We start from the raw sequence: 26,265 nt of genomic DNA on the forward strand, positions 1-26,265 counted from the left end.
GGGGGAGCCGCACCTGGTGCGACGTCAAGATCCCGGTGTCGACGACATAAACTGTAATGCCAGCCCCCGCGCTGTTGTCGAAAACGTAGCCCGACCCCCCGGGGTTAGCATGAGAGATGCGCGATAAGGCATCGGGAGCGGCTGGCTGCGACACGAGAGCGTCGATCTTGACCACGGTATCGGCCTCGATGTACTTGACCTGTAGATGAGAGGAGGAATGTTAGAAGAAGAGGTAGATGAAGAAGCAGAAGAAGAAGAAGAACCACGTACACCTTTCATACTGGCGATATCCAGCATCATCTCGTCATCGGCATCCAGACACGTGCCTCGCCAACCTTGCATGGCAAAGGGGGCGATGGAGGTCGACATCATCCGGCCGTCGAGCGCGCGCTTGTTCAGATTGCGCTTCTTCAGCGCGACAGACATGTGTAGCTGGTGCTCCTCCACCATCTCGTCGCTGCAGTCGTCGTTGTAGACGACGATGTACCGATTGGCGACGATGTTCTTGGCCTCAGGGTTGTGGATCGGCACGCCGATGCCGTTGAGGGCGGGTCCTCCGGTGTGTGGTGCCGGAGCGGACTGCACGAGCGTACTGCCGGTGAGCCAGAGTGCGAGGCACCGCAAGAGCGAGGGACGGGAGAACATGGTTTGGGTTGTTATTTAGTTTGGGGTTGGGGGAGTTGTGCGCTTGTGGGCGTGGTGCACGTCGTGCAAGCGGGCGAAAAATGAAGATGGAAAGGAAGCCGGCGTGGGGGTTGATGGGAGTGGTTGTAAGTACGTGAGTACGTGATTGAGTGAGTGAGTCAATGAATATAAAAGTCGAACCAGCGGGCGAGAAGTGAAGTGAAGCGAAACGTGACGATAGAAGTGAAGAGAAAGGTGAAGACAGAAGTGAAGTACAATAGGTGAAGAAACGAAGTGGTGGTAGATGGATCCACGAAACGAAAATGCGTAGGCAGGCGGCTGGGGCGAAAGAATGTAGTTTCGGGCGCAGGAAACGAAGATATCGATCAACGAACGGCACGGCCGAGATGGGGAGAAGAAAGGAGGGAGAGAGGAAGAAGGAGAGGGAAGGAGAGGGAAGAAGAGGGAAGGGATGGTGGTGGTGGTGGTGAAGGAGGGAGGAGGAGAGAAGAAGAAGAAGAAGAAGAAGAAGAAGAAGAAGAAGAAGAAGAAGAAATAAGTGGCCTTGGGGGGTTGATCCAGAAGCCGATACCTATGGCATTGCAGAGCAGGACAGGGCAGGCATCGCTTCGCATCATGATGGATTTTGGCTGGCTGATAAAGAGATGATGAAGCAATCGGGGGGATGGGGGCATAGGACCGCATGGGACCGCATAGGACAGCATGAGGTCAGAATGGATGAGAAACGATAGAAACGATAGGCCGAGAGGGCATCTCAGCCTCAGACAGCCGAAGATCCCAAGTTTCGGTAGCGCCAAGCCAAGTCAAACACGCCGGGGAATTGCGAGCGAGACGCAGAAGGGGGGAATGGAAGTACTACTGTGCGTACGTAGTAGGTGGAGGGAGGTACTACGTAGATGGAGGCAGATAAAGCCTGCCCGGCCGCCAAGAGGTGCGGGCGGGTAGGCAGTCTGGGCAATCTGGGCAATCAGGCGTGACCGAGACGAGGAAAGGAGACAGGGGGACAGGAGGACACGGCGGCAAGGCAACCAACAGAAAGGAGGAGGTACGGTGCTGTCCTCGTCCGTATCAGTCCACCACTGCCAAGGAAACCCCGAGTCGGAGGTGAAGGTGCAGGTGAGGCTGAAGCTGAAGCTGAAGTTGGAGGTGAAGGTGAGTGTTCATCCTGTCGTCATCCGTTTCAGCCCGCCGCGGTGGACGGGAACGGAAAGCACCCATCCATCCATCCATCCATCCATCCATCCATTCAAGAGCGAATCATCCCACCCGCGAATCGACTCGCTGAAATGGAAGACAAGACGAAGGGGCTGGCTGGCTGGCGGGCTGGCTCACTAGCTCTGAAGTCAAACCCCAGAAACTCATCAAGAACAATAGACAGATTTACCTCCCCCCCACAAAAGTCTCTTTCAGCAAGCAATGCGCGATCAGGTCAGTGCAGGGCTCCGGGTTCCCGGTCTGGATCTGCCCTGGCCTACCCTACCCTGCCCTGATCTCCAGCCAGGGGGTGACCCATCGCCCGACCGGGATCAACGTTGCGGCTCATCCCTCTCCGCCGTCGTGCCAACGTCGCTTTGTCGGCGCGGGACCGTCGGCCTCGACTAAATTAGACGTAAGGTGAGCCGATCATGCGTGGCCGGCCGCGGGGTCGACAAGGACGCCCAAACCCAATCTACGTACTACTTACGTACGTGCGGACCAGATCTTCGTCACGCGTTTCCGTGGAACGGTGCAACGGTGCAACGGTGGAACGGGGGAACGTCACGTGTGCGTGTACTCACTGTCCGGGTACGTGCGGCACGGCACGGCACGGCACGGAGATGAGACGGCGACGAGCGGTGGTTCAGGGGCGTTTGGATTCGTCACGATGTATGGAAGGCTGGGAATACATCACGCACGAGAAAGGAAAGGGCGACAAGACATTCGCTCGGTATCTGGATGCATACAGCGACGCATCTGATCCAGATAAGGAGATTTACAACATGATACGTATAGTATCACAGGAATAGATACTGCACATGACTCGATATTCAATCAATCACTCACTCACTCACTCACTCACTCACTCACTCACTCACTCACTCACTCAATCAATCAGTGCTATCATCGCACCCGTCCCACCTAGATACCATCTACTTACCAAAGCCACCCCGACGATAAATGCCGAGCGCCCTCCAATTGAGTCAGAGACAATATGAAACCGCGAGACCGACAATGGACACGTCCAACCCCCCTCCTCCTCTCGCCCACGCCGCGCCACGAACACGTCAACCTCGCCCGGCCAGGCGAGAGACAAAAGGAAAAGGGGCTCGTTCGTTCGTTCGTTCGTTCGTCCGTCCGTCCTTCCGCCCTCCGCACCTCCAATCACCATCCTCATCATCCTCCTCCTCCTCCTCCTCTTCCCCCGCATTGCCATTGCCATTACCACTACTGCATTGCATCGCCACCGCTCTCCACGGCTCGCTCGAATCGACGCCCCGGCACCAAGTCAAACATACAAGCTAGCAAGCAAGCAAGCAAGTAGGTACGCACGCACGCACGCACGCAGCTTATCCTCACTCCATTCTTTTTTCCTTTTTCCCTTTTGGAAAGCAAAAGGCAAAAAAATAAGCAACCCCCCCCCCCTGCCCCCCCACCGCTTAAAAAAAAGCAATTCTCCCACCCCACCCCACCCCACCCCACATCCCATCCCATCCCATCATGCAGACAGACAGACTAGCACGAAGAAGTACTCCCCGTCATCATCACATCATCACATCATCATATCCAACGTCTCGCTCCAGGCGAGCGGGAACACCAGAGCAGAGCAGAGCAGAGCAGAGCAGAGCAGATGAGAGGGGGGAACCGAACCGAACCTAATATAACCTAACCCAACTTGCGGAGAGCTGAGCCTGAGAGGTGATTACCGCTTTCTCTCGTCCCGTCTGTCCGTCTGTCTGTCTGTTATTGGCTCGTGTCGTGGCGTGGCGTGTTCGTCGTCTTTGTTGTGCGTGTATGTGTGTATGTATGCAGGATAGCAGTTCGATGCACGTTTACGGGGGAGGGGCTTGTGGTGATACAGTACGAGTAGGTAGGTGGGTAGGTGGGACCTTCTGGCTGGGTGTCGGTATGGGAAGGAAGGGCTTTTTTTTTTTTCTTTTTCTTTCTTTTTTTCTTTTTTTTTTTCTTTGGTCGTGGGGGAGGGGGGGGGGACGGGGGGGGAGGCTCTGGGTTTGTAGGTGATGGACGGATGGATGGGTGGGGTGGTTGGTTGGTTGGTTGGTTGAGTGAGTGAGTGAATAAATGAACGAATGAACGAATGAACGAATGAACGAATGAATGAATGAATGAATGAATGAATGAATGAATGAAAAAGGCAGCATTTACTGCTCCCTGCCCGTCCCGATGGCTGGAAGGTTGGTATCTGGATCTGTTGGGAGCTGGGAGCTTCTGGATCAGGGGAAGGGAGATAGGAGTTGCCGTTTTTTTTTTTTTTTTTTTTTTTTCTTTTCTTTTCTTTTCTTTTCTTTTCTTTTCTTTTCTTTTCTTTTCTTTTCTTTTCTTTTCTTTTCTTTTCTTTTCTTTTCTTTTCTTTTCTTTTCTTTTCTTTTCTTTTCTTTTCTTTTCTTTTCTTTTCTTTTCTTTTCTTTTCTTTTCTTTTCTTTTCTTTTCTTTTCTTTTCTTTTCTTTTCTTTTCTTATTGTTTTACAGTGGGTGGAGGGAGGGGTAGAAGCAAGGCGTTTTGGCTGCCGGGGAAGTCGGGGCTGGGATTCAGTTAGTATGGCACCTCGGGCCAGCATTATTCGTTCGGGGATGGTGGTTCTAGATCAACGAAGTACATAGGATTCTGATGACGAGGATAGCGGCGGAGGGTGGTGCTGCCGCTCGAATATCTGGCTGCGAGAAGGTGATGGCTCGGGGGGTGGAGGGAGGGTGGAGAGCTGACTATACAAAAGAGGAACACTAAAAGCGGCGGTAGAAGCAGCCCGCTCTGATGAGCCTGGCCGGATAGAGGAGACCGGAGAAGACGAGCGCGAAAACTTGGATCTTTGGGCGACGTTCGCCAGAATGGGCACGTGGAAGGGCGATGCAAGGGCATGTGAATGCAGAGAGTTCCCACCCTCCGGAATTGTAAGGCTGTATGTATCTGGTCCTGTGGCTCCTTCGTGGAGGCCTTGCTACACGTTGCATAACTCTATAAGCTCTCTTTCACAGACAAACAGTATGGGTGGACTCACAGATCGCAACGCGGGATACCATCTCTCGCGGTTAATCCGTCGCTGCAGATAGGGGCCGACTGGGCATATTTACAGTTAGCCGAGCGAGGGGAATCGGGGTCCAGGGCTCGGTTATCGGTTGTCGAGAACAAGTCGAGACCCAGATCAACAACCATTAACCGACTCGTCAAGACGTTCGGCCTCCTCAGGCGGGCGATGGATCCGCATCTTTCAGCAGCTGGACCAAGGGGACTCTCTGCGTTTCCTCTGCAGGCAGCTAGAATCACCCGCCAGATTCGCGACGGCTTGGGGTCATGGATCTGTATTCTTCTGGCTCGTTCTTGTGTCAATGACTGGTCTCGACGGCAGGCTGAAAGGGGTAGGTCCGGCTGGGCCCCGAGACGACGCCCTCCGCTGCCAGGAATTGGGGATGGGAGGAGCTTGGGTTGGAGATTTCGGATGAAAGAGCTTCAGAGTAGGGGACGGGAGGGGATGCTCGAGGCGCCCAGAACGGTGTGATCCCCTCTGTTTACTTGCTCCCCAACTACGAGCCGAGGGTAACTGTATAGGCTACCCCGGCCAGTCGCAAACTGGCGGGACTTCTATCTTCGCTGGTGCTAGAATTCGAAGACAGAAACGGGGCGGAGGAAACTTCCTTCTCTTATTATGCTGCGCGCTTCCGTTGTCGCTGCGAGGAGCGAGGAGCGAGGGAGGCATGGAGGGGAGGGACATCGGGCCTCCCGATCACTCCAATCGCTAGCGTCAAGCCAGGAGGTCGTCGACCCCAACTCCGCCATCGCGCAAGCGAACCTCCCGCCGTGCAGCGTTTTCTTTCCTCGCAACGACCCGCCCATCTTTGCTCCGGGTCGCGGTCTCCGATCCGCAACGTGGCAGCAGGCTCCAAACCCCCGATCCAAGACCGATCTCTGTGCTCCCAGCGCAGGAACCGAGTCCCGACTCGATCATCGACCGACCGCCCGCCCAAGCAGAGCTCCCCCTCTCCGTCCGAGTCCAGCTCCCCCGCATCGGCTCGGCCATCGCCATTGCTTTCTCTCTCTCTTCCTCCCCTCGCACACAAGTGCACGCCCCCCTGACGTCCGAGCCGGCAGGATGTGCATGTACTCCGCCTCGCAGTACATGCGCTGCCGTCCCTACCCCGCCGGCGCCAACACCACCTGCTCCAACTCCGTGATCACGCGTCGATGCCCAGCGAAGCTACAGCACGGCGTGTGCGAGAAGATCGTGGCACGAGGTACCCGGGGTAGTGCGCTGTCCGTTGCCCCCCCCCCCCCCCCCCCCCTCTCGCCCTGTCCTTAAAGCGTGACAAGGCCCCATCTCAAGCAGGATCATACTGACAGGTGCGGCGCCCGCGACAGAGGTGCGAGCGAGACACCCGGTCCGCGAAAGAATCCCCCCAGGGCCACGGCCCCACGGGCGTGCGCTCCGCGATCGAGACGGCCGGGGTCGCGGATCCGTGGGCGGCGGTCCCGTTCGGCAGCTCGGCGAAGCGCGCACTGGGGGAGCGAGAGAAGGATGAAGATGATCTAGCCCAGGCGTGTCGGGAGAAGCATCTCAGCAACGAGAACGACGACGGGGACGGGGACGGGGACGACGACCGAGAGATGGGGAGCGCTGGCGCCGGAGGTGGAGCGCGGAGCGGACCTAAGCGTCGGGGTCGGGGCCGCGGCGTCACGAAGGGCCTGGGGGCGACGGGTGCAGGCCAGAGTAGCCGTCGCTCGGGACCACGCCGATACCCGCCCGTTGCGCCGAAGCCTGCTCGCTGGGGCCGGCTTGGATATGGGAGCTGTGAAGGAGGCTTCGCGGGTCGGCTGTTTATGCGTGCTGATCAAAAGTATGGAGGTCAGCTGAGCTATGGAGGGGACTTCGCGGGTCAGCTGTTTATGCATGCTGGTCATTACTACGAAGTTCAGCAGAGCTATGGAGGATACTCCCCGGGACCTCACTATATGGACGGTGGTCAAAACTACGAAGTTCGGCAGAGCTGTGGAGGGGACTTCTCGGGTCAGCAATCCATGCATGCTGGTCAAAACCATGGAGTTCAGCAGAGCTATGGAGGAGGCATCCCAGGACCTCAATCGGAAATGGATGTCGATCAGCGCTCTGAGGGTGCAGAGATTGCTGAGGGAGGCTCTGGGGAAGAGGACGGAGCGGTAACGATGGTCGGAGAAGAGCCAACGGAGGGTTTGAGAAGCTATCCGAAGAAGATCAAGTGGAAGGTTCAGGGGGCTGCATTGATGGGGATCAAGATGGCGGCTCAAGATCAGATTGAGGGCGAGGGTGGGCAGGCCGGTGGTGGACTTGAGAAGGGGGTTTCAAAGAAGAGAGTGGCGACGAGAGTGTTTGAGAAGGGAATGGTGGAGAGGGGAGTAGTCAAGAGGGGAGCGGTGAATAAGGGAGTGGTGAAGAAGGAAGAGGTGGAGAAGGGAGTAGTGAAGAAGAGAGTGGTGAAGAAGACATTGAAGGCTTCTCAGTAAGAAAACTATCCATCACAGGTTACCGATGATGGTTCTCCCTGTCTGGGCATGTATTTTGTTATCGCTGTCCCTCGTAGCGCCAAGAATGCATTACAAAACCATACAACTGCGACTCATGGAGTGGTACCTCACACCATCTCCTGAATTCGATACCTGTACCTCCATGACCGAAGACGTCACCCGAAGTTTAAGATCATCCTGAAAGGCCTCACAGCAAACACGATGAGCTTCCGGCCCACTCCGGGCTTTCCCATTCCGGGGTCCCGGCCGGAAAGACTTTGTACAGTGGTAATCCCAGGTATAGATAGATCATTTGTGCGTGGCACGGATCGAGTATGAGAATCACCTAACGTCCAGGCTGTCTCGACTCGGTCCATTCTCTTATCATATAGCACATCGGCAGAGTTCGAGGAAATAGATAATGACCAGTCGCCCAAAACGAAGACCCTGAGACCCTGGCTCGCTCTGTGTGTTGTGCCGAGTGTGAAAACGGAAGGAACGTCAGAGAACCCCGGTGTTTCTAGCGCGTTTCACGCCCGCGATCTGTGCCTCTGTGTTTTCGTAAAGATTTACTCAGATATCAGGCTTTGAACCGGCGTGCAGATGGGCGCCCACTTCAGGTACCTTTTGACACAGACTTAAATGTCACGTTTGAAAAATCGGCTTCGTTACATATTTCTGCAGTTGTCGGGAATTTCCCCAGGTGCGTCTTGACACTAGATAGAGCCGGCGAATTTCTGCACGGTATAGATCACAATGTATCCGTCGATCCCCTTTTGACTATGCACAGCATGAGTCGTAGAGGGATTAGTAAGAGCTGAAGCGAGTACGAATTCCACTTGAGGATATGGACATCAACACAGTACATTGCCAATCGTCGTTGGATAATGATTTCAAGGTCTTGATTTTTCCTATACGGCGTAGGTGGCCCGCTACGCGATATGGCAATACTAGGTGTCGGTAGGAAGATAACCTGCCGTCTTCAGTCCTGCACGCTGACCGTGCAGATGCAGATTCGTGATTAGTCAGTCATCTCATCCAGTGACTGGACGACGTCACAACTACCTAATCATCGACATACTACATATAAGACTAGGAACTCTGCAATTGATCTTCCAACCGTGTTTTGCTCTCTTTACGTCGACAACGTGAATCATATTCCTAGAGGCCTCGACGTCGAGATGGCCCCCGCAGCGAATTCAGCGATCGAATCGACTAATCGACCCGACGAGTGGAAGATTGAGCAGGGCATCAATGGAGCTAAGCTGCCGTTCTTGGATCAGACTGGCACCGAGACTGTCAAGATCCAACCTCACGTGTGGGGAGAATTGACCAAAGATCAAGCAGCAATCGATGCCGTCGGGAATCGCGATGAACTCTTCAGGCGGGAGCGTGAGGGCTGGAAAGGGTGAGTCGTGGTGCTGTCTTGATGTCGCCAGCATGCGCATACTGATCCTCGGGTCAGATATGTGGAGTGGGAAGACTGCCCCGAGAAGAGAGAAAAAGCACACAGGATCTTGACGTCCCAGACATTCCCGCCCAATCCTGAATACCAGATGGGGCCAATCCCTGATACCAATCCCGTGCTGCCGGGGGACGACTACAAAGCGTGGCATGCGGCGATTGGTGGTGAGCTTACCACCGCTGCCGACGATTCTTGGGCGAAAGTCCTCGAGGAGAAGCATCCAGATATGCTTCACCTGTTGCAATTCCCATACAACGGCGAGCCACCCAAAAGACTCACCGCATCAAAGCCAGTCACGCCCAATCCGCTCCACTTCGTTCGCAACCATGGAGGAATCCCCATCATTGACAAAGAGAAGTTCACCTTCGAGCTTGATGGTCTGGTAGCAAACCCAAAGACGTACACTTTAGACGATCTCATGGACGAGTCGAATTTCCCGCGCATGGAGAGACTGATTACGATGCAGTGCTCGGGCACTCGCCGCATTGAGCAGATCACCCTGTACGCCGGACAGGGCGACGAAGTCCCACAGGCTCCGTGGGCGGAAGGCGCCATCGGGACCGCGAAGTACGTGGGCATCAGCTTGAAGAAGCTGATCAAGGATTGTGGCGGCCTTATCAACGGCGCTAAACATCTGGAGTTCTACGGGGCGGATACCTACTTCAAAGCTCACCAGGCAATGAATTACGTGGTTAGCGTGCCTTGGTCGAAGGTCAAGGCCAACGAGGTGATGCTGGCTTGGGAGATGAACGGCGAGCCCCTGCCCAAGATTCACGGATATCCGCTCCGGGTCGTGGTGATGGGCTATATCGGTGCCCGGAGCGTGAAGTGGCTGTACCGCATCAAAGCCATCGACGGTCCGTCTCTCGCACCCGTGCAGAGCAAGGAGTATCTGTACTTCAACCAGCAAGTCGGTAAGCACAACCAGCGACCCACCGACGGGATCCAGATCCAAGAGATGCCCGTCTCCTCCGCCATCCTGTCGCCGTGGAACAAGCAGGTCGTTATCCACAACGGCTCCATCAAATGCAAGGGCTGGGCCTACTCTGGTGGTGGCCGGTGGCCGGAACGGGTCGAGCTTTCCGCCGATGGTGGGTTCAGCTGGTATGCCGTCCCCGTTGATCAGATGTCCAAGAAACACAAGTGGACGTGGCGAACCTGGGAGTTCGACCTGCCATGCGACGTGGAAGGTTGGATTGAGGTCGTCTGTCGCTGCTGGGACAACTCGCTTAACACTCAACCCCTGACTGTACGAGCGGCGTGGAACTGGGGGCTTCACGTCACTAGCTCAGCCCACCGCATCAGCCTTTACAGTATGAACAAGAGTCGGCCTATGACGAAGGCGAGGCTCGAGATGTTTGAGAAGACGGGGAGTCCGCTGGCGCCGCTGAGCTACCCAGAAGACTTCGTGACGCAGGAATTGGATGAGTATAGCAAGTTCTGGAGGGTGAATGATCCAAGAGATGTCGATGACTAGGCTTGTGGTGCTTTTTAGCGATTCTTGGTCTGTGCTTGGCTCTCGGCGTTGATTACTCTGTTATGTTCAATCTCCTTGGAGTGATGACTCTTTACGGATCCGAGTTATCTATTACTTGAATATTGCAACTAGCCCAGTCGGCACATCTTCATATTCTCTGAATAACGGATCTGGATATTTAGACTCCGAACTCTCTGATCCCAACCCTAATCTCCGTGATCCACACACGCTCTTCTATTGTTAACAGGCTAGAGGCCTGAACCGACACCTTCTACACTCTTGGTTTTATGGTTGAGGGAGTTAGCTCGCAGATCCATCTAATAAGGTCAATATAATAATGATAACAAAACTTGGAACCTGTTAAAGAAAAAAGGTTTGAAAAATTACGATATGCAACATAGTAAGTGGTTCTATCTTAGTTGATGAGTGATATATATGACAGTGAATTTATTTCCAACTGGATTTTACCTCGCCTACAATCTTCCCTTCCCTCCTCTTCCACGAATCTTGATCTAATCTAGCTCATCGTGGTTCCTACGTGCTATATGTCACTTACTGCATTATTTACGAGATACAAATCGTCACACACGAGAGACTTGAGATTGGTTCGGTTGTGCTTCATCGCATGGCATCCATACAACCATACCATGCATTTTGACACCCCTAGAACCTTAACACAGCCAAAGAGTCTCTCGCATTTCACCCGCCGATAAACAAGATCACAACGCACTCGATATCCATACGCACAGTCCCAATCCCAACACCCAAACCGAGCGCCTACACGAAATAGTGTTGCCAGTCCCGATACCCCTCCAGCGTGCCATAGATCTGGAACCAGAACCTCCGGCTGCTGATGACCCTGAGGATGAGCCGATCGGGAAACCACAGCTCGCCATCGGCCTGCACGTAGAAGAACTGATGCTGGCCGCTCTGATCGGCGTGGGCATGCCGGACCCAGCCGTCGGGGACGTCGGGCGATCGCTTCGGCAGAGGCCCGCCGTACACGTACTTCCCCGGCGTGCTGTGCCGCGGGTCAGGATAGTAGGGGCCATGCAGCGTGGCAAAGGCCGAGTCGTCAGGACCCGTGAGCGCGTAGTCCCCCGTGTCGAGCGGCAGCCGGGGCCGGCGACGGCGGCGGTGGCGGTGGCGGTGGCGGTCGCGGCTCCCCATATCCTCATCCAGATTCATATTCGTGCCCAAGCCCGAGTCCGGGTCCGGGTCCACCAGCCCGCGAGCCATCGTGCCGGCCGCCGCAGACTCATCCTCGCAGCGAAAGGAATACAGGTAGAGCCCGGCCCGACCCTCAGCGAGAAGCCGATGCGTGACGAAGGGTGCGCCGCTGGCACACCGATAGCCTCCATCCCGACTTACACGGTGCCAGCCCCGGTTCGCGGGACAGTGCGCCATCGTCGCTACCATTTGGGCAGCCCGCCGCTCCGGCGCCGTGTGTTCCTTCGGAGCTATCGTGCGGGCGATCGGGAGCTGCCGCGCAGCAGCCACCTCCGCATTCTCGGTCGTCGGGAGCACGCTCTTGGCCCCCGGCGGCGCTATCCTGACCTCCTCATAAGGCGTCTCCTGGGATACCCGGGGGGTGGTGTCGGTGAATGTGCTCCAGTCGGGCTCGGGGACATCCTCGTCGTCGTCCTCGTCGATCGTCTTTGGCGGCTTTGGCTTGGCGGCGGCAGGGACAGGGTCGTCGCGGAACGCTCTTGAGGGTGGCATGATGGATGCCGGGGCCTTGCTGCTGCTTGGCTTTGTGTGGAAGGAGGAGGAGAAGGAGGCGCTTTGATTGTCCGCGTCTCTGGCACTCGACGGTAATCTAGAGGGGAACGGCGACTTGGGCTTCTTCCGCTCCCTGTCCTTTGATGTGAAAGATGAGGAAGCCATGGTAAGAGAGAGGCGAGGGCTATTGTTCTTCGTTTGTGGGTGGAGGTGTATGGTGTGATGGTGAAGAGGGTAAAAGCTGTGAATGGATCGGAAGCTGATGAGAAAAAAAAAATGTTGCAACCCTCAGTAGGTCTAGGAGATATAGTGAGACAGATGAGTAAAGAGAGCATAGAGAACATTCACGACTCGAATTTTGTGAATCAAGATAGTTTGATGGCAGCTGGCGCTGAGTGATAGCTACAAAGCCATATGTGAAGCCAGCTTATGTAGCGCATTGGGGCAATTATGGAAGCCTGTTAATAACATCGCTTCTCTCAAAGTGAAATGGACACGAGAAAATAATAACAAAGCTCGCTCAATATGAACTACTAATGCCAATAATGTCCGCTATCATAGTTCTTCACAACAGACCGAGACAACATAGCTCCGCTGATTCTGTCGTAGTAGACGCCAAGCAAGTATTCAGAGCCCCTCGATATAAGCTTCCCTCTTTCTTAGACCGTTCAACATCCGAACAAGAATTAGAATACCATGCTCTAAGAGACTAGAAGCTCGAGACTGTACCCAGAAAGAAGTGGTCTCCTTCAAAAAGGGCTGGGCAAAATATAACAAACGTCGCCAAAGTGGCAAGCTATAAAAAAAAAAAAAAAAATTGCACCGGAAGGTGAAAACTGCCAACGATAGAATAACATATTCACGCGCGAAAAATTTCCGAAGCTCAAGAAAGTCTCTTCCCGCGGCCGAAATTGGATTTGGCGAAATGGCATTTAGTAGAGCAGCATAATCTCAAGTCCGCAAGCCACACTAGACGGAAGCACGGATAGCAAGTACATGTTTCTCGACTCTCAGAAGCCACCATTGTGCGGTTGGATCTTGAGCAAGGAGCCGACGAGAATGGGGATTGGAACATAGCCTGGAAGCCAACGATGAATTCTCGGTTTAGGAATTCGTAGCCCTGCGTTCGCTGACTGTCTGATGAGCCTCTCTGGGATCCAGCCGGCATTCTTTTCAATCCCGCAAAGCAAGGTGCGAACGAGAGCAGCTTTGCCTTATTGAATAGTACGTGACAGCCTTCCCCAGCTGGATATTATTAGTGCAATAGGGAGGGCTCGTTTCGCTGCTGAGAATTGCCTTGGTGAATACTCGGCTCGCTTAGCTATTGTAGAGCCGTGACAATAGCAAGCGAGCTTGTCCTCGGAAACCTAACGACGACAATGGTAATCGCATCTTATTGTCGTGATTAGCTCAATTGGGGAGACAGGGAGGGAACTACAGGAACTCAGCTTCTCTCATTTTTCTTTCCAATCTCTTCTGAATTCTCTTCACAGCTACAGAGAACCCAACAGCAACAGCAACAGCAACAGCCACAACACAACATCTACAACCACAACATGGGCAACCAAGCCAGCACCCAGAGCCAACAACCACAACACAGCAACCCCAACCATAACATGGGCAACCAAGCCAGCACCCAGAGCCAACAACCACAACACAGCAACCCCAACCATAACATGGGCAACCAAGCCAGCACCCAGAACCAACAGCCACAACCACAACACAACCTGGGCAACCAAGCCAGCACCCAGCAGTGGCACGACGACCCCATGGACTGGGAGTTCTGCGAGGCCCCTTTCCTCGTAAGTCATCTCACTCCATCCCATCCCATCCCATCTCATCCCCTCCCTCCCTCCCTCCCTTCAAAGAAACATCGAACTCGCTCGAACTGAACCAGTCGAAAAACCACCAGTCAATCTGCTGCTGGCTGAGCTTCAGCCACCTCCGGTACCCCTTGCTCCCGGACCCGGAGTGGGAGCACTTCTCGTGGCCCGGCGACTCCCAGTACCCGGATCCGCCCAGCCCCTTCTGGGGCGGGAAGACGGCAGCGGAGATGCAGCTGGCGCAAGACTTCGCCGAGATGTTTGCGGAGCGGGATGCAGAGGATGCGGCGGCGGCAGCGGCGGCGGAGGCGGCGGCGGCGGCAGATGCGGAGGCAGAGGTGAAGATGCAGGTGGATATGGATGATATGGACAATGGAATCTTGTAAAAGGTGCGGTGGTTTGTTTGGTTTGTTGTACGATACCTGGCACGAGATGGAAATGGATCGCTGTCACTCGAGTGAAAACTCTGCTTTCTGTTTTTCTGATTACTTTCCACGATATAATTCCCACTGACTTTTATGCCTCCTGAAATGTCACAGAAGGAAAAGAGAATGAAAATGAAGCGTTTGTACAGCGAAAAAGGGGGACACTCTAACAAATCGGCCTTCTCGGATCTTGAGCACCTACGCTAAGTAATTATTACTAGTCATAAGACGTATGATTTTTTGCCCTGGCGGAGTATGGTATCTAGAACTGCGGATACAGCTGCTGCGAAAAATCGAGCCCGCCCATCTGGTCGAAGCCCGTCGCCGGATACTCTGTCCCTCATTGTTAGCTTTCGTACTTCTCCAGCCCCGATTTTCTCAGACGGGAGACGGGAGAGAGAGTCGTCTGTCTTACCCCAGAAGATCGAATCGAACAAGTCCATAGGCGACAGGTTCATCGTCTGGTCCGCCGCCTGCGCATCTGATACACCCATCATCATCTGCTGATTATAGTCCATGCTGCCAATGCGTCAGTATAACAGAAAAACCAAGATTAGATGCCACGTGCAACATACGGAGGCATCATCCCGTTCTGCATACTCGCCATCGCAATCGCGGCATTCTGCTGTTCGAACAAGCCCGGGTCGTCCATGCTCCCTCCTCCTCCTGCCGCCGGCGTCACCAACCGGCTCGGCTGCTCAACCACCCACCCATGATCGTAGATATTCTGTAGGGCAACCAGCGCCCTGCTCAATGGCCCACTCAGCTCGATATCCCTATCGCTTCTCGCTGCGGAGCCAGACCCAGACTCAGCCTCAGGACCGCGACTCGTCTGCTCCGTGGCGGCCGTGACGCTCAGCGCGGATATCAAGTTCCCCTGCAGCGACCTCACCTCCGGGTCCGTCTTCGTCTCGCCGAGGATGCCGAGGAGTACGGCTGACGACAGGCCGTGGTAAGTGAAGGCCCAGGAGCGCGTGGGGATCACGGAGAGCGAGTGCATCTTCAGGTACATGCGCACCGTCTCGGCGAGGTTGGCCTTGCACTTCTCGGCCAGCAAGGCCTTCTGGGCGGCGTCCATTCCGGGCCTCTCGCCGCGGCGTAGGGCAGGTCGGCAGAAGACGGAGACGACGAAGGAGGTGTGCAGGATAATGGCGTAGTGCTGGAGGCGGTCCTGCAGCGTTTTGCACTGGCTGGTGGAGCGCAGGCGGGGCACGACTTGCTGGCGAATGTTCTCGACCTCGATACTGTTGGCAATGATCTGGTCGTAGGTCGGGTGCGCGATGGAGTCATTCTTCACGGATTGCAGGATGTTGTAGCAGAGCGTGTACATAGCTTCCGTGTAGGAGAAGCCTTCGGTCAGGGCGGTGGGCGAGAGGGGAGATTGGCAGCGCGTCATGATGGTGATGGGGGAGCGGTCGAAGGAGAGGGAGAGGAGGCTGTCTTGCCAGAGGATTGTCCACCAGAGTTTCCTTCTGGGGAGATCGCTTGCGGCGGGGATGAGTGCCCGTCCTCCTTCGTGGGGTCCGCGATGGAGACCGAGTGCTTGGGCGAGCCTACATGTGAGTCCTAGCAGTGCCCATGATGCTTCGGCTTTCATATCGTTTGCGAGCACGAAACCGAGAATTACCAGCGCTTGTAATGAGTCAAGCGACGGTCGAATCAAGTAATTCGCGAGTCGTAAACAGTGGAATGAAGAATGAACTGCCACGCGTGTCAAAAAATGTATGGTTCCAGCCAGTCCTTCGACGGAAGAATCGGCCTTACCGAAAGCTTGAGAGGTTGCAACTCTCTTGTGATAGGGATGCTCAGTACTGCAAGACACGGGCGGGGGAGTCAGTACTTTCCCGAGTGTGGGAAAGGCGGAACAAGACGTTCATCCCAGTAACGTACTAGTTGGTAGCGACGGCGAGCACAGCAAAGAGCATCCCGAGCCACGCCGATGACACGCCCTTGCTACCGTTTGCAGGGTTTCGTTTCGAGGCACTGCGGTCCTCCAAGTAGATGCAGAGTTTCGACTCGAAATCCTCGACGTCGATGAGCAGGCCCCAGAAGGGCTGGACAATCTGCTTGAAGATGTTGAACATCCTGTATGTATGGTCAACCTTCGATGCCCATGAAGTAGTTGGGCTTCTGTGGTGCTTTCTTACTTCAGTACGTCGCGATCTGAAGGGAGGGAAGCGCCTATATCTTGCCGGATCTTGTCTATATGTTGCGTCGACATGAAAGGGTAGGGAGCAGACGATATCTGCAATCCTAAAATGGGCATGATGTCCTTTCGAATGACATCTTGTTCGCCATCTGCTGTTGTCTCTCCAGCATGGGCCTCCTCACTCAGGAAGGCAGCGATGCTGTTTTGGCCCAGATACCTCGATTCGTTGGGATCCTCCTCGTCTGGATTAGTTAGAGAGTTATAAGCCTCTGACTCGGGATTCGAACCCGAACAAGCCCCGAATCAAGATCAACTGCAACTACAGCGAATCTAACATAGGTATATCTGCTTACCCGTTGTCCGCGGCCAACGGTCTTCATCTTTCTTCGAGCCCTCGCTGCCGGGCGACCTCGGTCTCTTGACTCCGGCGACAGATGCCGGCGACGCTTTCGAGGGATTCTGCTTCGGATTGTACGAGCACAGGCCGGCATGGTCTCTCTTTACGCAGTTCTCACATGGCTGTTGGTTGTCACATTTCACTTTGCGCTGTCTGCAAGGCCAGCACGCCGTGCCTGTGGATGTGTGTTTGTTTAGCCAGCTGGATACCTGATAGAATATACCGGGTACCGATATACCGATATACTGATATACTGATGTATATATAATTTTGGGTCAAGAGCCATTAAGTAGGTACATACCGTAGCGAACCTTGCGGTGCGAATGGATGATCCGGTTGGCCTCGTCCGGTGTCAACTCAACTGGCACTGGGTCATGTGCCTCTGCCTGCAGTGGCACCTCGCTCATGGTATCGGTGCCAGGAGGGCTGACGGTGGTGGGCAGGTGCAGGCTTTCGAGAGAGTTGAAGGGCGGCGGCGTCAACAACAGCTCGAAGTCGGAGAAGAGTCGGTGTTCGTGGTACTGATCGTGGCCGTGGTCGTAGTCACGTTCGCTCGCAATGCGCACCAGCTGGATGTTCGGCATGACTCTCACGTGATGTGCGGGCGGGATTCGGGATTCTATATTCCAATCAAGGTGAAAGTATAAGTAAAAGTTTCCATAAATATCATCGATCGTGGCTTTCAAACCAGATCAGACCGACCAGACCAGACATTGATGATTCTTCATCTTCAAATACAAGGCAACGCGGATTACTGCGGGTGGTGCTGGTCATGACTGACTGATCTTGACGATCTTGACAGGACAGTCAGCTTGCTGCAGAGCTGCAAATTAATCTCACTGGTCATGCACAATTTCAACTGCCTGCCTCGGATGATTCCGACTCGTAATCCTTGCAAAGTCTTGTGTTGCTTAATCGTCGGTCTGCTTGGCTGGGCCTCTCAAGCCCTCTCCCTAGATCTCTCACCTCGGGCTACATATATCTCACATATAAATATCTCAAGCGAGGTCGGATGAGCTCGGAATTTGAGTTCCTATACGGGGGTTACCGGCTGATCGATCTCAGTCCTGTTGGAGTTCTGTTGTACACAATTCTTGGCTTTCCTTTTGTCTCCGGCATGAATTCAAAGTTAACGGACAAGCTTTGAATATCACGTCGATCATTTGTTTGCTCGCTTCATGATTCCCAGAAACAATAGGTTCAGGCCACAGTTCTCCTTATACCTCATATTTCACTGCCCATTTAATGAGCTCTATTTACATTCTTGACAGTGCCGATTTCCTTACGTCCCGTATTGCTGTGTTCACGCTCTGCTGCGTTCACGCCCTGCTGCGTTCACGCTCTGCTGTGTTCACTTCCTCATCAGTTCTTTCCAGCGTAGTACTCAAGGCTAACCCGGAGCTTCTCTCGCAGGTGTCGGATATAATCAGACCTTGTCTCAGTCATAGTAAAGTCACAGTATATCATGTGCATTTGCTTTCTTACATTTTCTGAGTCATGATAACACAGCGCAGACATTGGAAGCATATGTATATATGGGGTCTCATCCCCCTCGCTTTCCGATCCCGAAGAAGCTTCCTTACAAGTATCACCACATCCCAAAATTTCCAGGCCCATCACCCGTCAAGACCTGGCTCAAACTCACCAAGTACCTAAACAAAGATAACACCATCGCTCCATATCATGCCTGAAAAAGAGAGCAAACCTCCCGGCACGAAGCAGACCGCCGGGTCTCAAAAATTTGCCTCATCATCTCGACTTCATCCACCATTACTATCCAACCCAAAGCCCTCTAGCTCTCACCACCCCGCTCAAGACAAAAATCCCGGAAAGATCATTACGCAAGATGGCCAGGTCGGCGACATGACCCGGACTCACATGGAAGGTATGGTCCCTATGACCGGGTACGAAAAGACTACGATAGAAGGAAAGGGCTCTTGCGACCCTGCTGATAAAGAGCCGCAATCTTGCGAGCGCTCTACGCCCGTGACCGTCTTGAAGATCGGTCGCGCGACGGATGAGGAAGAACGACATAACCCTGGCAGTTTTCCAAAACCTCTTTCGAAGTCCAAAACTCAGCAACTATCGAGAATGCCTACAGTTATGGGGGATAGAGCCGGGTCTGCCCAAACACCTCAGCGTCTGAGCTCGAAGGCTGACCGGTCCTCGAAGGATCCGAAATCCGCGGAGGGAGACGGTTCCGTTAAAGTGAAGGAAACCCCTAAAGGTCCTTCGAAATCCACACCCATTCTACAATCAAAAAACCATAAGGATGGGGAACACCCTTCCAAAGATCATCCAATCTCAAAAGGCCTCCAACCGCCACCGGTAGAAAGCCTCAAGCCCCCAAAGCTGCCCCAATCAGCCAAAGCTCCTCCAAACCCAAAGACACACGCACCTCAAAGCGCGGCGACACCTGTCGAGAATGTCGCGCCCCCCAGCTCTCCCCCAGCACCAAAACCCATCTCCACAGCCCCGCCCCGCATCAAAAGCGTCCTAGTCTCCGCCGCCGACCGCAAGATGGCCAGCTTCCAAACCAAGATCGCCACCCTGCCCCCCCCACAGCGCAAAACCCAAGAGACCTGGGCTCAGAGCATCATCGCTCAGACATCCCAGTGCCCGCAGGACTTCAGGTGGGAGCGTCGCGACGACCACGCCGGCTACCAGTGCGCCGGCCGGAATCACTTCGTGTCCGACGAGCTGGTCGCCGAGGGGAAGGGCGGCGTCTACTTCCTCCCCACGGAGTCGCGGTCCGCGCCGGGCAGCTTGAGCTTGAGATGGGGCCCGTACTACCCAGACCGGCCCCAGAGCGGGCGGTACCTGTGGCACGGAGCGGAGCCGAAGGCGGATAGGGTGCTGGATGGATGGGTGAAGAGTGCGAGTGGCGAGACGCGGTGCTTCTACGATACGAAGGCCGGACGCGTGTACGGCCCGCCGAAGACGTTCATTCGACCGGACAGGGATCTGGGGGGCCGGACTGAGGCAGAGGAGTTTCGGCGTATGGTGGCGAAGGATTGGGAGGTGGAGCGTGCTGCTGCTTGGAGGGGGAGTAAGGGTGTCGCGGCTGGAGCTGGAGTGCCATATCCTGGATCGATTCGTGGTTCGGGTCGACTACAACCAGATCGCGGACCGTCCGCATCAGGGCTGCGTCCTTCTGCGCCAAAGGAAGTTTCGAAACCGGCATCTAAACTCCCCAGTAAGCTAGGCGAACAGTGTGAAACCAAACACCACTGATCTCGATATCAAATAACCAAGATGTAGCGTTCCATTCTTATATCATCCTCGAGTCTACCGGGTACGTACCTAAGAATATATCCATCTAGAAGTCTTCAGGTCGCCGATCACCTATTTTTTGCCATAAGAAAAATGCATGACTTACCTTTCTTCCCTCCCCTATGCTACCAACGAAAGCCCTCTACAGTGACAAATATAAATGTGTATCTAATCAGCGTTTAGAATGTGAAAACACGATGCTAACTCCCTACCCTACCCTACCCTACCCAGCCTTTTAAAAATGGTCTGATCTGTCTCAAGCTTTCCACTCTTCCTCCCAGGACCCACATCACGCGAGCACAACACAACAAACAACCAAACCTCAACCCCCTCCCTCCAACACGCAGCACTCAACCAAAATTCGCTACTGAAAAAAAAAAAAAAAAAAAACATTACAGCAATTCAAAAGCCCACTTAATCTCCAATCGTGACACATATAAAGGCAATACTTACACACCCAACACTCTCAATCCCAATCCCAACTTCAAATTTCAGAAGAAAAAAAAACCCCCCCAAAAAAGCCCCAAAAATATAAAAATAAATCATATACACTCGACAGGAATCCAGTAAAAATTCAAAAGCAAAGAGATACTGGATATTAGGTAGTAGTCAAGTGAAGGAAGGGAGGGAAGAGTAGTCAATAGGTAGATAGATAGATAAAACAAAGCAGCTGCTGTGGAATCAGATGAGGTCAGAGAGGATGAGGATCGCAGAAGGGAATGGATGGATGGATGGATGGAGGGATGGAGGGATGGATAGGCTCCAAGATACTCTCGCGTGGCTGATTCGGTGACTTGCTTGGCCCGTCCGGGAACATTTTATGGGTGGCTGGCTCAGCGACAGCCTCGGTTCCAGAAGAGGAAAGAGCGGCGGCGTGGCCCGTGGCTGTTGGAGGAAAACAAAGTCGAGGATTGTTGGACGAGAATCCGAGGATGGTGGGAATTTGTTGTAAGAAGAGGGAGGGATCGAGGTGGCTTGTAGAGAGAGCAAAGACAGAAAAGTCTACAGAATCGAACCTACGCCACGTATATGCACTCATGAAATGCAAGCCAAGCCCGTGCTGCCCGCCCTCGACCTCAACGCCTGACGCACAAACTCCTCCCGTCCCTGCTCCGCTTTCCCTAAATCATCCGCCATAGCATGAACCAAAGAGATGGACCAAAGACATGAGCCAAAAGACATGAGCCAAAGACATAAACCCCCTTTAATCACCACCCTTTTTCTTCCGTCCGCCCCGTCCCTTCTTAACCTTCTTCTCCTCGTCACTACTCTCGCTCTCCTTCTCAGCCTTCTCCTTCCTCTTCTTCCCCTCGCCCCCGGCACCCTCGGCTGCTTCTCCAATCTTGCCCACAATCTCCGCCAAGAAATCGAACTGCTCCGGCGCGCCCAAAACCACGGCCTTCAGGTGTTGCGCCGTCACCTTCTTGCCGCCCTTCTCCTTCGCCTTCTCCGCCGCGCCCCCGACCAACGCAATCATGAACAGCTCGAGCGCCTTGGAAACCGCGACGGGCGTGACTTGCGCGACCTTGCCCACTTCCTCGTCCGCCTGCATGATGCGCTTGATGCGGGCAACGGGGAACTTGGTCTTGATCTCGATATTATGCGGATTGGGGTCCTTGTACGCGGGGGCGTGCTGCATGCTCGCGCTCATGGTCGCGATGCCCGAGACGCGAGAGCCGCGGGCAGACATGGCGGCCTGAGGAGCGGAGGCGAGGAATTCCTGCTTTCGGTCTTCTTGGTATTGGTATTGGTATTGGTCTTGCTCGCCCGAATCGAAGTCCTCGTTGTAGGATGTGATGTTATTTCGGGCCTGGCGCTGCGGGCGCTTCTGGGCTGGTTGGAAGTATTGAGTGTTTAGGGGCTGCTGCTGCTGTTGCTGCTGCTGCTGCTGCTGCTGCTGGCCAGCTAGGGGAGAGAAAGAATGGCTCATTGGGAGCGGAGGTATTGGGGGCATATACTGGGCAGGGCTAGCTCCGTACTCTGCAAGCTCTGTTGCGCCGTCGATAGCGAACGCGTTCGTGTTCTGCGTGTACGCGAGCTGGTTCCAGTTGGGGTTTTGGTATGGTGGTTGGCAGTCGGGACTCGAGAACGCAGTGAGAGCCAGCGAGCACGGCGCATAGGGCGTTGATATGATCGAGTCCGAGCCGAAGTTGCAGCTGTATTTGTAGTTGTAGGGCTGTTGTTGTGTACTTGGAGGGGAAGACATGAAGCTCGAGAGGTCAGGGCTTTGCGGTGCATATGTACTATCCATTTTTCTCCGTCCGGATCGGGAGGCGGTGGGCGTTATGCAAGGCAAGGCTAAATCAATAATAGCAGTGGGGCGGGGAGCGAGGCCGACGAATGTGGCAGTGGAAGCGGAAGCGGGAAGTGGAAGTGGATATGAATGAATATAAAAGTAAATGTGAATGCAAACGTGAATAGAAGTAGTATATGCGAGTATAAATAAGTGTTGTAAGTAAGTCAATACCATCATCTTTTGACCTGGCCTGACCTATTTATCCTGTGCCCTACCTACAGAATACCGTAGGATAGGATAGGATGGGATGGGATGGGATGGGATGGGGATTCTCCGTAAACAAGTCCCTCGACAGTGAAAGCAACCGTGTTCCGCTTAATCGGGGCAAGCCTGACAAGGGCGGTGAAGTTTCGGAACAAAGAGTCTCCAGATCCGCGTAGCCAATGACTGACTGTATGGGGTTGGTCCGGTTGGATCTACGTAGTACGTATCCGGTATGAGGAACCGCAGTGATTGGCCAGTCTGGAGGAGGTGGGGGGAGGCCTGGTGCCTGAGGTATTCGTTCCATGCGTTCCACTTACTTTAATCTCAAACTCATCCCTCAGCGATGGGGAACTGCCCGTTTATATAAATGCGGAGATCCTCCAGGGGGTCGTGCAGGGCTGTGCACGCTTATCCTCATGCGGCTAGGGCTCGCATAAACTAATCTATCCTTGACTTGATCATCTCTCAACTCTTTTTCTCTTACTCATCACTTCAACGAACTCAGCGACTTCATCGACTTCATCGACTTCATCGACTTCATCGACTTCAACGACTCTCACACTTCGAAAGCCATCAAACGCTGGCAATATCGTGAAGACGAGGGCAGTGGCTCTGGACAGCTTCCAGCATCTAATATTATTCCATTTAGTCAGCCGGCTAATCTCTTATATCCGGCGACGTCGCAATGAGGGATTTGATTTGGCTGCTCAATTGTCCTTAACGCGTCATCCTTGCAGTTGTCTATCATCATGATTCCCTTAGCAGCACTATAGCTTCCAGGCACTTATCTATTTCTATGTTATCTCTTACTTACACTCTGGCAAGTCCTGCCCAATCTATTCCGATTCTATTACTTTCACTTTCTTCGATTTCTTTCTTTCCATTCACTCGTTTCCTTCTCCCTCGACCGCAGAGCCTCATCCAGGCACCACCAGTTGAATGATGATAACAAAGAGCCTACCTAAACCACATCTGTCCCACAAGGGCAGCTAGCCCGAGCCCGAAACCTCCACCTCGGTGTGACGGTTCCTACTCGGGGTAGTGTGTTTCATGATGGAAAAATAACTTGATCTAATCTGACAACTGGCTGGACCTGGCTGCATTCTGGCGAGGGGCTGGCCTACATCCTGCTTTCTAATTTTTCGAGATTTTACCGATCGCTGTGTGAAAACTGGCTTTGCGATAAAGAGTATAAGCTGAGGCTCTGCCTTTGGCTGGCTGCGAGTTTAGCCGAGGTGGAACGGGGCGTAGCCTATATTAGATCTCTCTCCTAAGTTGTGCCTGGGAGCGTTCTCGTCGCGGATAACTTCAGAAGCTTTAGCTGGCGACATTTGGCCGGAAGGAGTCGAATTAAATCGACGTCAGTTTGTAAAGAAGATAGACTTGCTACTCTGGTGCCTTGAAGCCCGGAATGGGTTCTCCTCCAAGAGCAAGCCTGTATCTACATACCAAGACCAACCCACAAGACCTACCTAACGACAACGATATTGTAAATGACAGCAATCACCCAAGGATTATCTCACCATGTATATGATCAGAGTCTGGACCACAGCGTGCTCAGAAGAATCCAGCAGCGGTATATTGCTAGCGACTCAAACCAGTGTTGGCCTCATCCCGCCCGACTCTTTTTCCCGAGAATTCCATGGATTTGTTATCGCGAGCCTTCTCGTTGATTGTCGCGCGTATTCTGTCCTTATATGACAGCTCTCCTTATATGACAGCTCGCTGCGTCTCAGCGGTCGTGCATACTCTCAATCATTTCAATCTCACGTCAAATCAACCTCGAAGAATCGACGTCACAAGAGCTCACGACTGGCCCCTTCCTATTCCACGCTACGCCTGCCTCCTAAGGTTTTTATGGCACATCGCATCCACTGAGCTTTGGTATAGAATATACGGTGATTTGTTTCCGCACCTGTACCTCCGAGCGAGACGACAGTGAATCTGCCCATACCACTAACTACTATATAATACCCGCGGGCAATACCCTCTCCATCTACTTGACGAGGAGCAAAAAAATGCATGATTTCCCATCCTCAAAAAAGGTATCAAAGCGCCCAAAGATCAGGATACATAACAGCATTCAGGTCTAGCATATCGCCTCTGCACTTAAATCAAGCGAGCGAGCGTATAGCCACGAAATCCCAGCAGCAAATCGTCAGCCATGCTGCCAAAATCCACATAAATCGCCAACTGTTAGTCAGCTATCAAAGTAGCTGCTGCTATCACTCGGACACTTTCGCAACAAGCTAAGAAATCGCCATCTTCACCGCCCTGGCTGTACGGCTACGCCCCTGCCCTTCTCAATCCCAAGAAGAAAGACAGACAGATAGACATATAAACAAAAGTCGCCATCGACCCTGCTCTACTCCCCTCCCGCCTGCTTGGACCCCAGGATCCTTGCTTTACCGATCGACAACTTTCTACCGAAAGACTGGAACCTGCTCTTCACACTTGTGCTCTCCAGTCGATTTGCTTTGTATGCAGTCAGTCGTTACGCCAGCTAAGCTGCATCGCCTCGGAAAAAGTTTCTCTTGTATTTATTTTCACCGGCTCCAGATCTTGCCTTCCTTATCTGTCGTTGATTTTTGATATTTTGGTCTTGTGGTCTTACGTACCTGCTCTTTTGGCGTGGGATTGGAGATGGGAGAATCTGCTTTATTTCTCGTACTTGACCTTCAAGCCGACCTATTCCTAGTGTTGTACTTTTCCGTGTCATGCTGACGCGATTGCCGCATCTAATCCTCTATAGTTGTTTACTTACAAACGTGCACATCCTTTTGTATTGCTACGACAATATCGTTGATAATATTTCCGAATTTTTTTATTAAAAAAAAATTGATTGATTGCATCAAAGTAAATATTGCTAATTTATAAAAGAATGATAGAAAAATGTTCATGTCGATTTTGCAACGCCCGTTTTGGGAGTGATCGGTGTAGCGCACTCACTCGCACGTAGGTAGATAGGAACCAGAGAGAGAGAGAGAGAGAGAGAAGAGTAGTAGCCAAACATCTTTCCCTCATCAGCTGCCAGCACACGATTCTATCCAAATCTAGCACCAAAAGAAAAAAAAAAGTAAAAAAAAAGTAAAGAAAAGAAAAGAAAAAAGGCAAAAATAAACACCAGATAGCGGAAACAAAAAAAAAAGTAAATCAAACCCTTCCTCTCCAAACCCGCAACTCACCTCAAAAAGACCGCCTGCCCTTAGCCCCTCTCCCATCTGCTCAACAAGAAAAATCTTTCCCCTCGGAATCTCCCCCCTATACCCACGACGCAAGCTTCTTGCTCCCTCTTTCCTAATCAGCTCCCCGTTCAGCTCTCTCTGTAGTGTTTAAATTCAATCATCTGAAAACGACCTCGAGGCTGCCTCCTACCAAACAACAGCAGCAAAAACAACAACATCCCCCCAAACCCTCCCCCAAACCCTCCCCCTCTAAAAAAAGAACATCTGTATCTAACCATCTTCCAAATCCCACTACTGAGCAACAAATTTCCCGTCCAAGATATATACGCAATAGCGAGAGACATACCCACCCAGCTCATCGGTAGTATTGACTATTGACTATCTACCATCTACTATTCCGATGCCCATCTCTAGCTATATACACATAAATAAATACATAATTCTCAAGCTCATCCCTTCCTTCCTACCTCCCTCTCACGCCCCAAGTAACCCTCTCCTCCATCCATCCATCCATCC

At 53.2% G+C, this 26,265-nt stretch overlaps 8 protein-coding genes across 8 annotated transcripts in view; 4 read left to right on the forward strand and 4 right to left on the reverse strand.

Annotated features, from left to right (window-relative positions):
• Positions 1 to 645, reverse strand: part of L3040_006646 (uncharacterized protein) — a gene marked incomplete at both ends in the record, with an annotated part of 1,528 nt that extends 883 nt beyond the window's left edge. The window contains 2 exons of the mRNA XM_007292219.1: positions 14 to 199; positions 271 to 645. Of these exons, the coding sequence (XP_007292281.1) occupies positions 14 to 199; positions 271 to 645 (561 nt within the window). The remainder of the gene's footprint in view (positions 1 to 13; positions 200 to 270) is intronic.
• A 5,303-nt stretch (positions 646 to 5,948) lies between these two features.
• Positions 5,949 to 7,333, forward strand: L3040_006647 (uncharacterized protein; the record flags this gene model as incomplete). The annotated part of the gene is made up of 2 exons (XM_066154191.1): positions 5,949 to 6,090; positions 6,246 to 7,333. The coding sequence occupies 2 exons, from the start codon at positions 5,949 to 5,951 to the stop codon at positions 7,331 to 7,333; spliced, it is 1,230 nt and encodes a 409-aa protein (XP_066011169.1).
• Positions 7,334 to 8,514: 1,181 nt separating this feature from the next.
• On the forward strand, positions 8,515 to 10,275 carry L3040_006648 (uncharacterized protein; the record flags this gene model as incomplete). The annotated part of the gene is made up of 2 exons (XM_007292220.1): positions 8,515 to 8,741; positions 8,799 to 10,275. 2 exons carry the CDS (start codon positions 8,515 to 8,517, stop codon positions 10,273 to 10,275), a joined length of 1,704 nt encoding a protein of 567 aa, XP_007292282.1.
• Positions 10,276 to 11,052: 777 nt separating this feature from the next.
• L3040_006649 (uncharacterized protein) lies at positions 11,053 to 12,162 on the reverse strand (the record flags this gene model as incomplete). The annotated part of the gene is made up of 1 exon (XM_007292221.1): positions 11,053 to 12,162. The coding sequence occupies one exon, from the start codon at positions 12,160 to 12,162 to the stop codon at positions 11,053 to 11,055; it is 1,110 nt and encodes a 369-aa protein (XP_007292283.1).
• Positions 12,163 to 13,553: 1,391 nt separating this feature from the next.
• On the forward strand, positions 13,554 to 14,206 carry L3040_006650 (uncharacterized protein; the record flags this gene model as incomplete). The annotated part of the gene is made up of 2 exons (XM_066154192.1): positions 13,554 to 13,799; positions 13,910 to 14,206. 2 exons carry the CDS (start codon positions 13,554 to 13,556, stop codon positions 14,204 to 14,206), a joined length of 543 nt encoding a protein of 180 aa, XP_066011170.1.
• Positions 14,207 to 14,507: 301 nt separating this feature from the next.
• Positions 14,508 to 17,375, reverse strand: L3040_006651 (uncharacterized protein; the record flags this gene model as incomplete). The annotated part of the gene is made up of 8 exons (XM_066154193.1): positions 14,508 to 14,578; positions 14,661 to 14,764; positions 14,821 to 15,946; positions 16,010 to 16,056; positions 16,136 to 16,330; positions 16,393 to 16,636; positions 16,748 to 16,966; positions 17,093 to 17,375. The coding sequence occupies 8 exons, from the start codon at positions 17,373 to 17,375 to the stop codon at positions 14,508 to 14,510; spliced, it is 2,289 nt and encodes a 762-aa protein (XP_066011171.1).
• A 1,099-nt stretch (positions 17,376 to 18,474) lies between these two features.
• Positions 18,475 to 20,025, forward strand: L3040_006652 (uncharacterized protein; the record flags this gene model as incomplete). Its single annotated transcript, XM_007292224.1, has 1 exon — positions 18,475 to 20,025. One exon carries the CDS (start codon positions 18,475 to 18,477, stop codon positions 20,023 to 20,025), a length of 1,551 nt encoding a protein of 516 aa, XP_007292286.1.
• Positions 20,026 to 21,268: 1,243 nt separating this feature from the next.
• On the reverse strand, positions 21,269 to 22,270 carry L3040_006653 (uncharacterized protein; the record flags this gene model as incomplete). The annotated part of the gene is made up of 1 exon (XM_007292225.2): positions 21,269 to 22,270. The coding sequence occupies one exon, from the start codon at positions 22,268 to 22,270 to the stop codon at positions 21,269 to 21,271; it is 1,002 nt and encodes a 333-aa protein (XP_007292287.2).
• Between the last annotated feature and the right edge of the window lie 3,995 nt (positions 22,271 to 26,265).

Source organism: Drepanopeziza brunnea (genome assembly GCF_022702325.1).
Source record: "Drepanopeziza brunnea f. sp. 'multigermtubi' strain 214-2 chromosome Unknown ctg11, whole genome shotgun sequence".
Classification (NCBI taxonomy): domain Eukaryota; kingdom Fungi; phylum Ascomycota; class Leotiomycetes; order Helotiales; family Drepanopezizaceae; genus Drepanopeziza; species Drepanopeziza brunnea.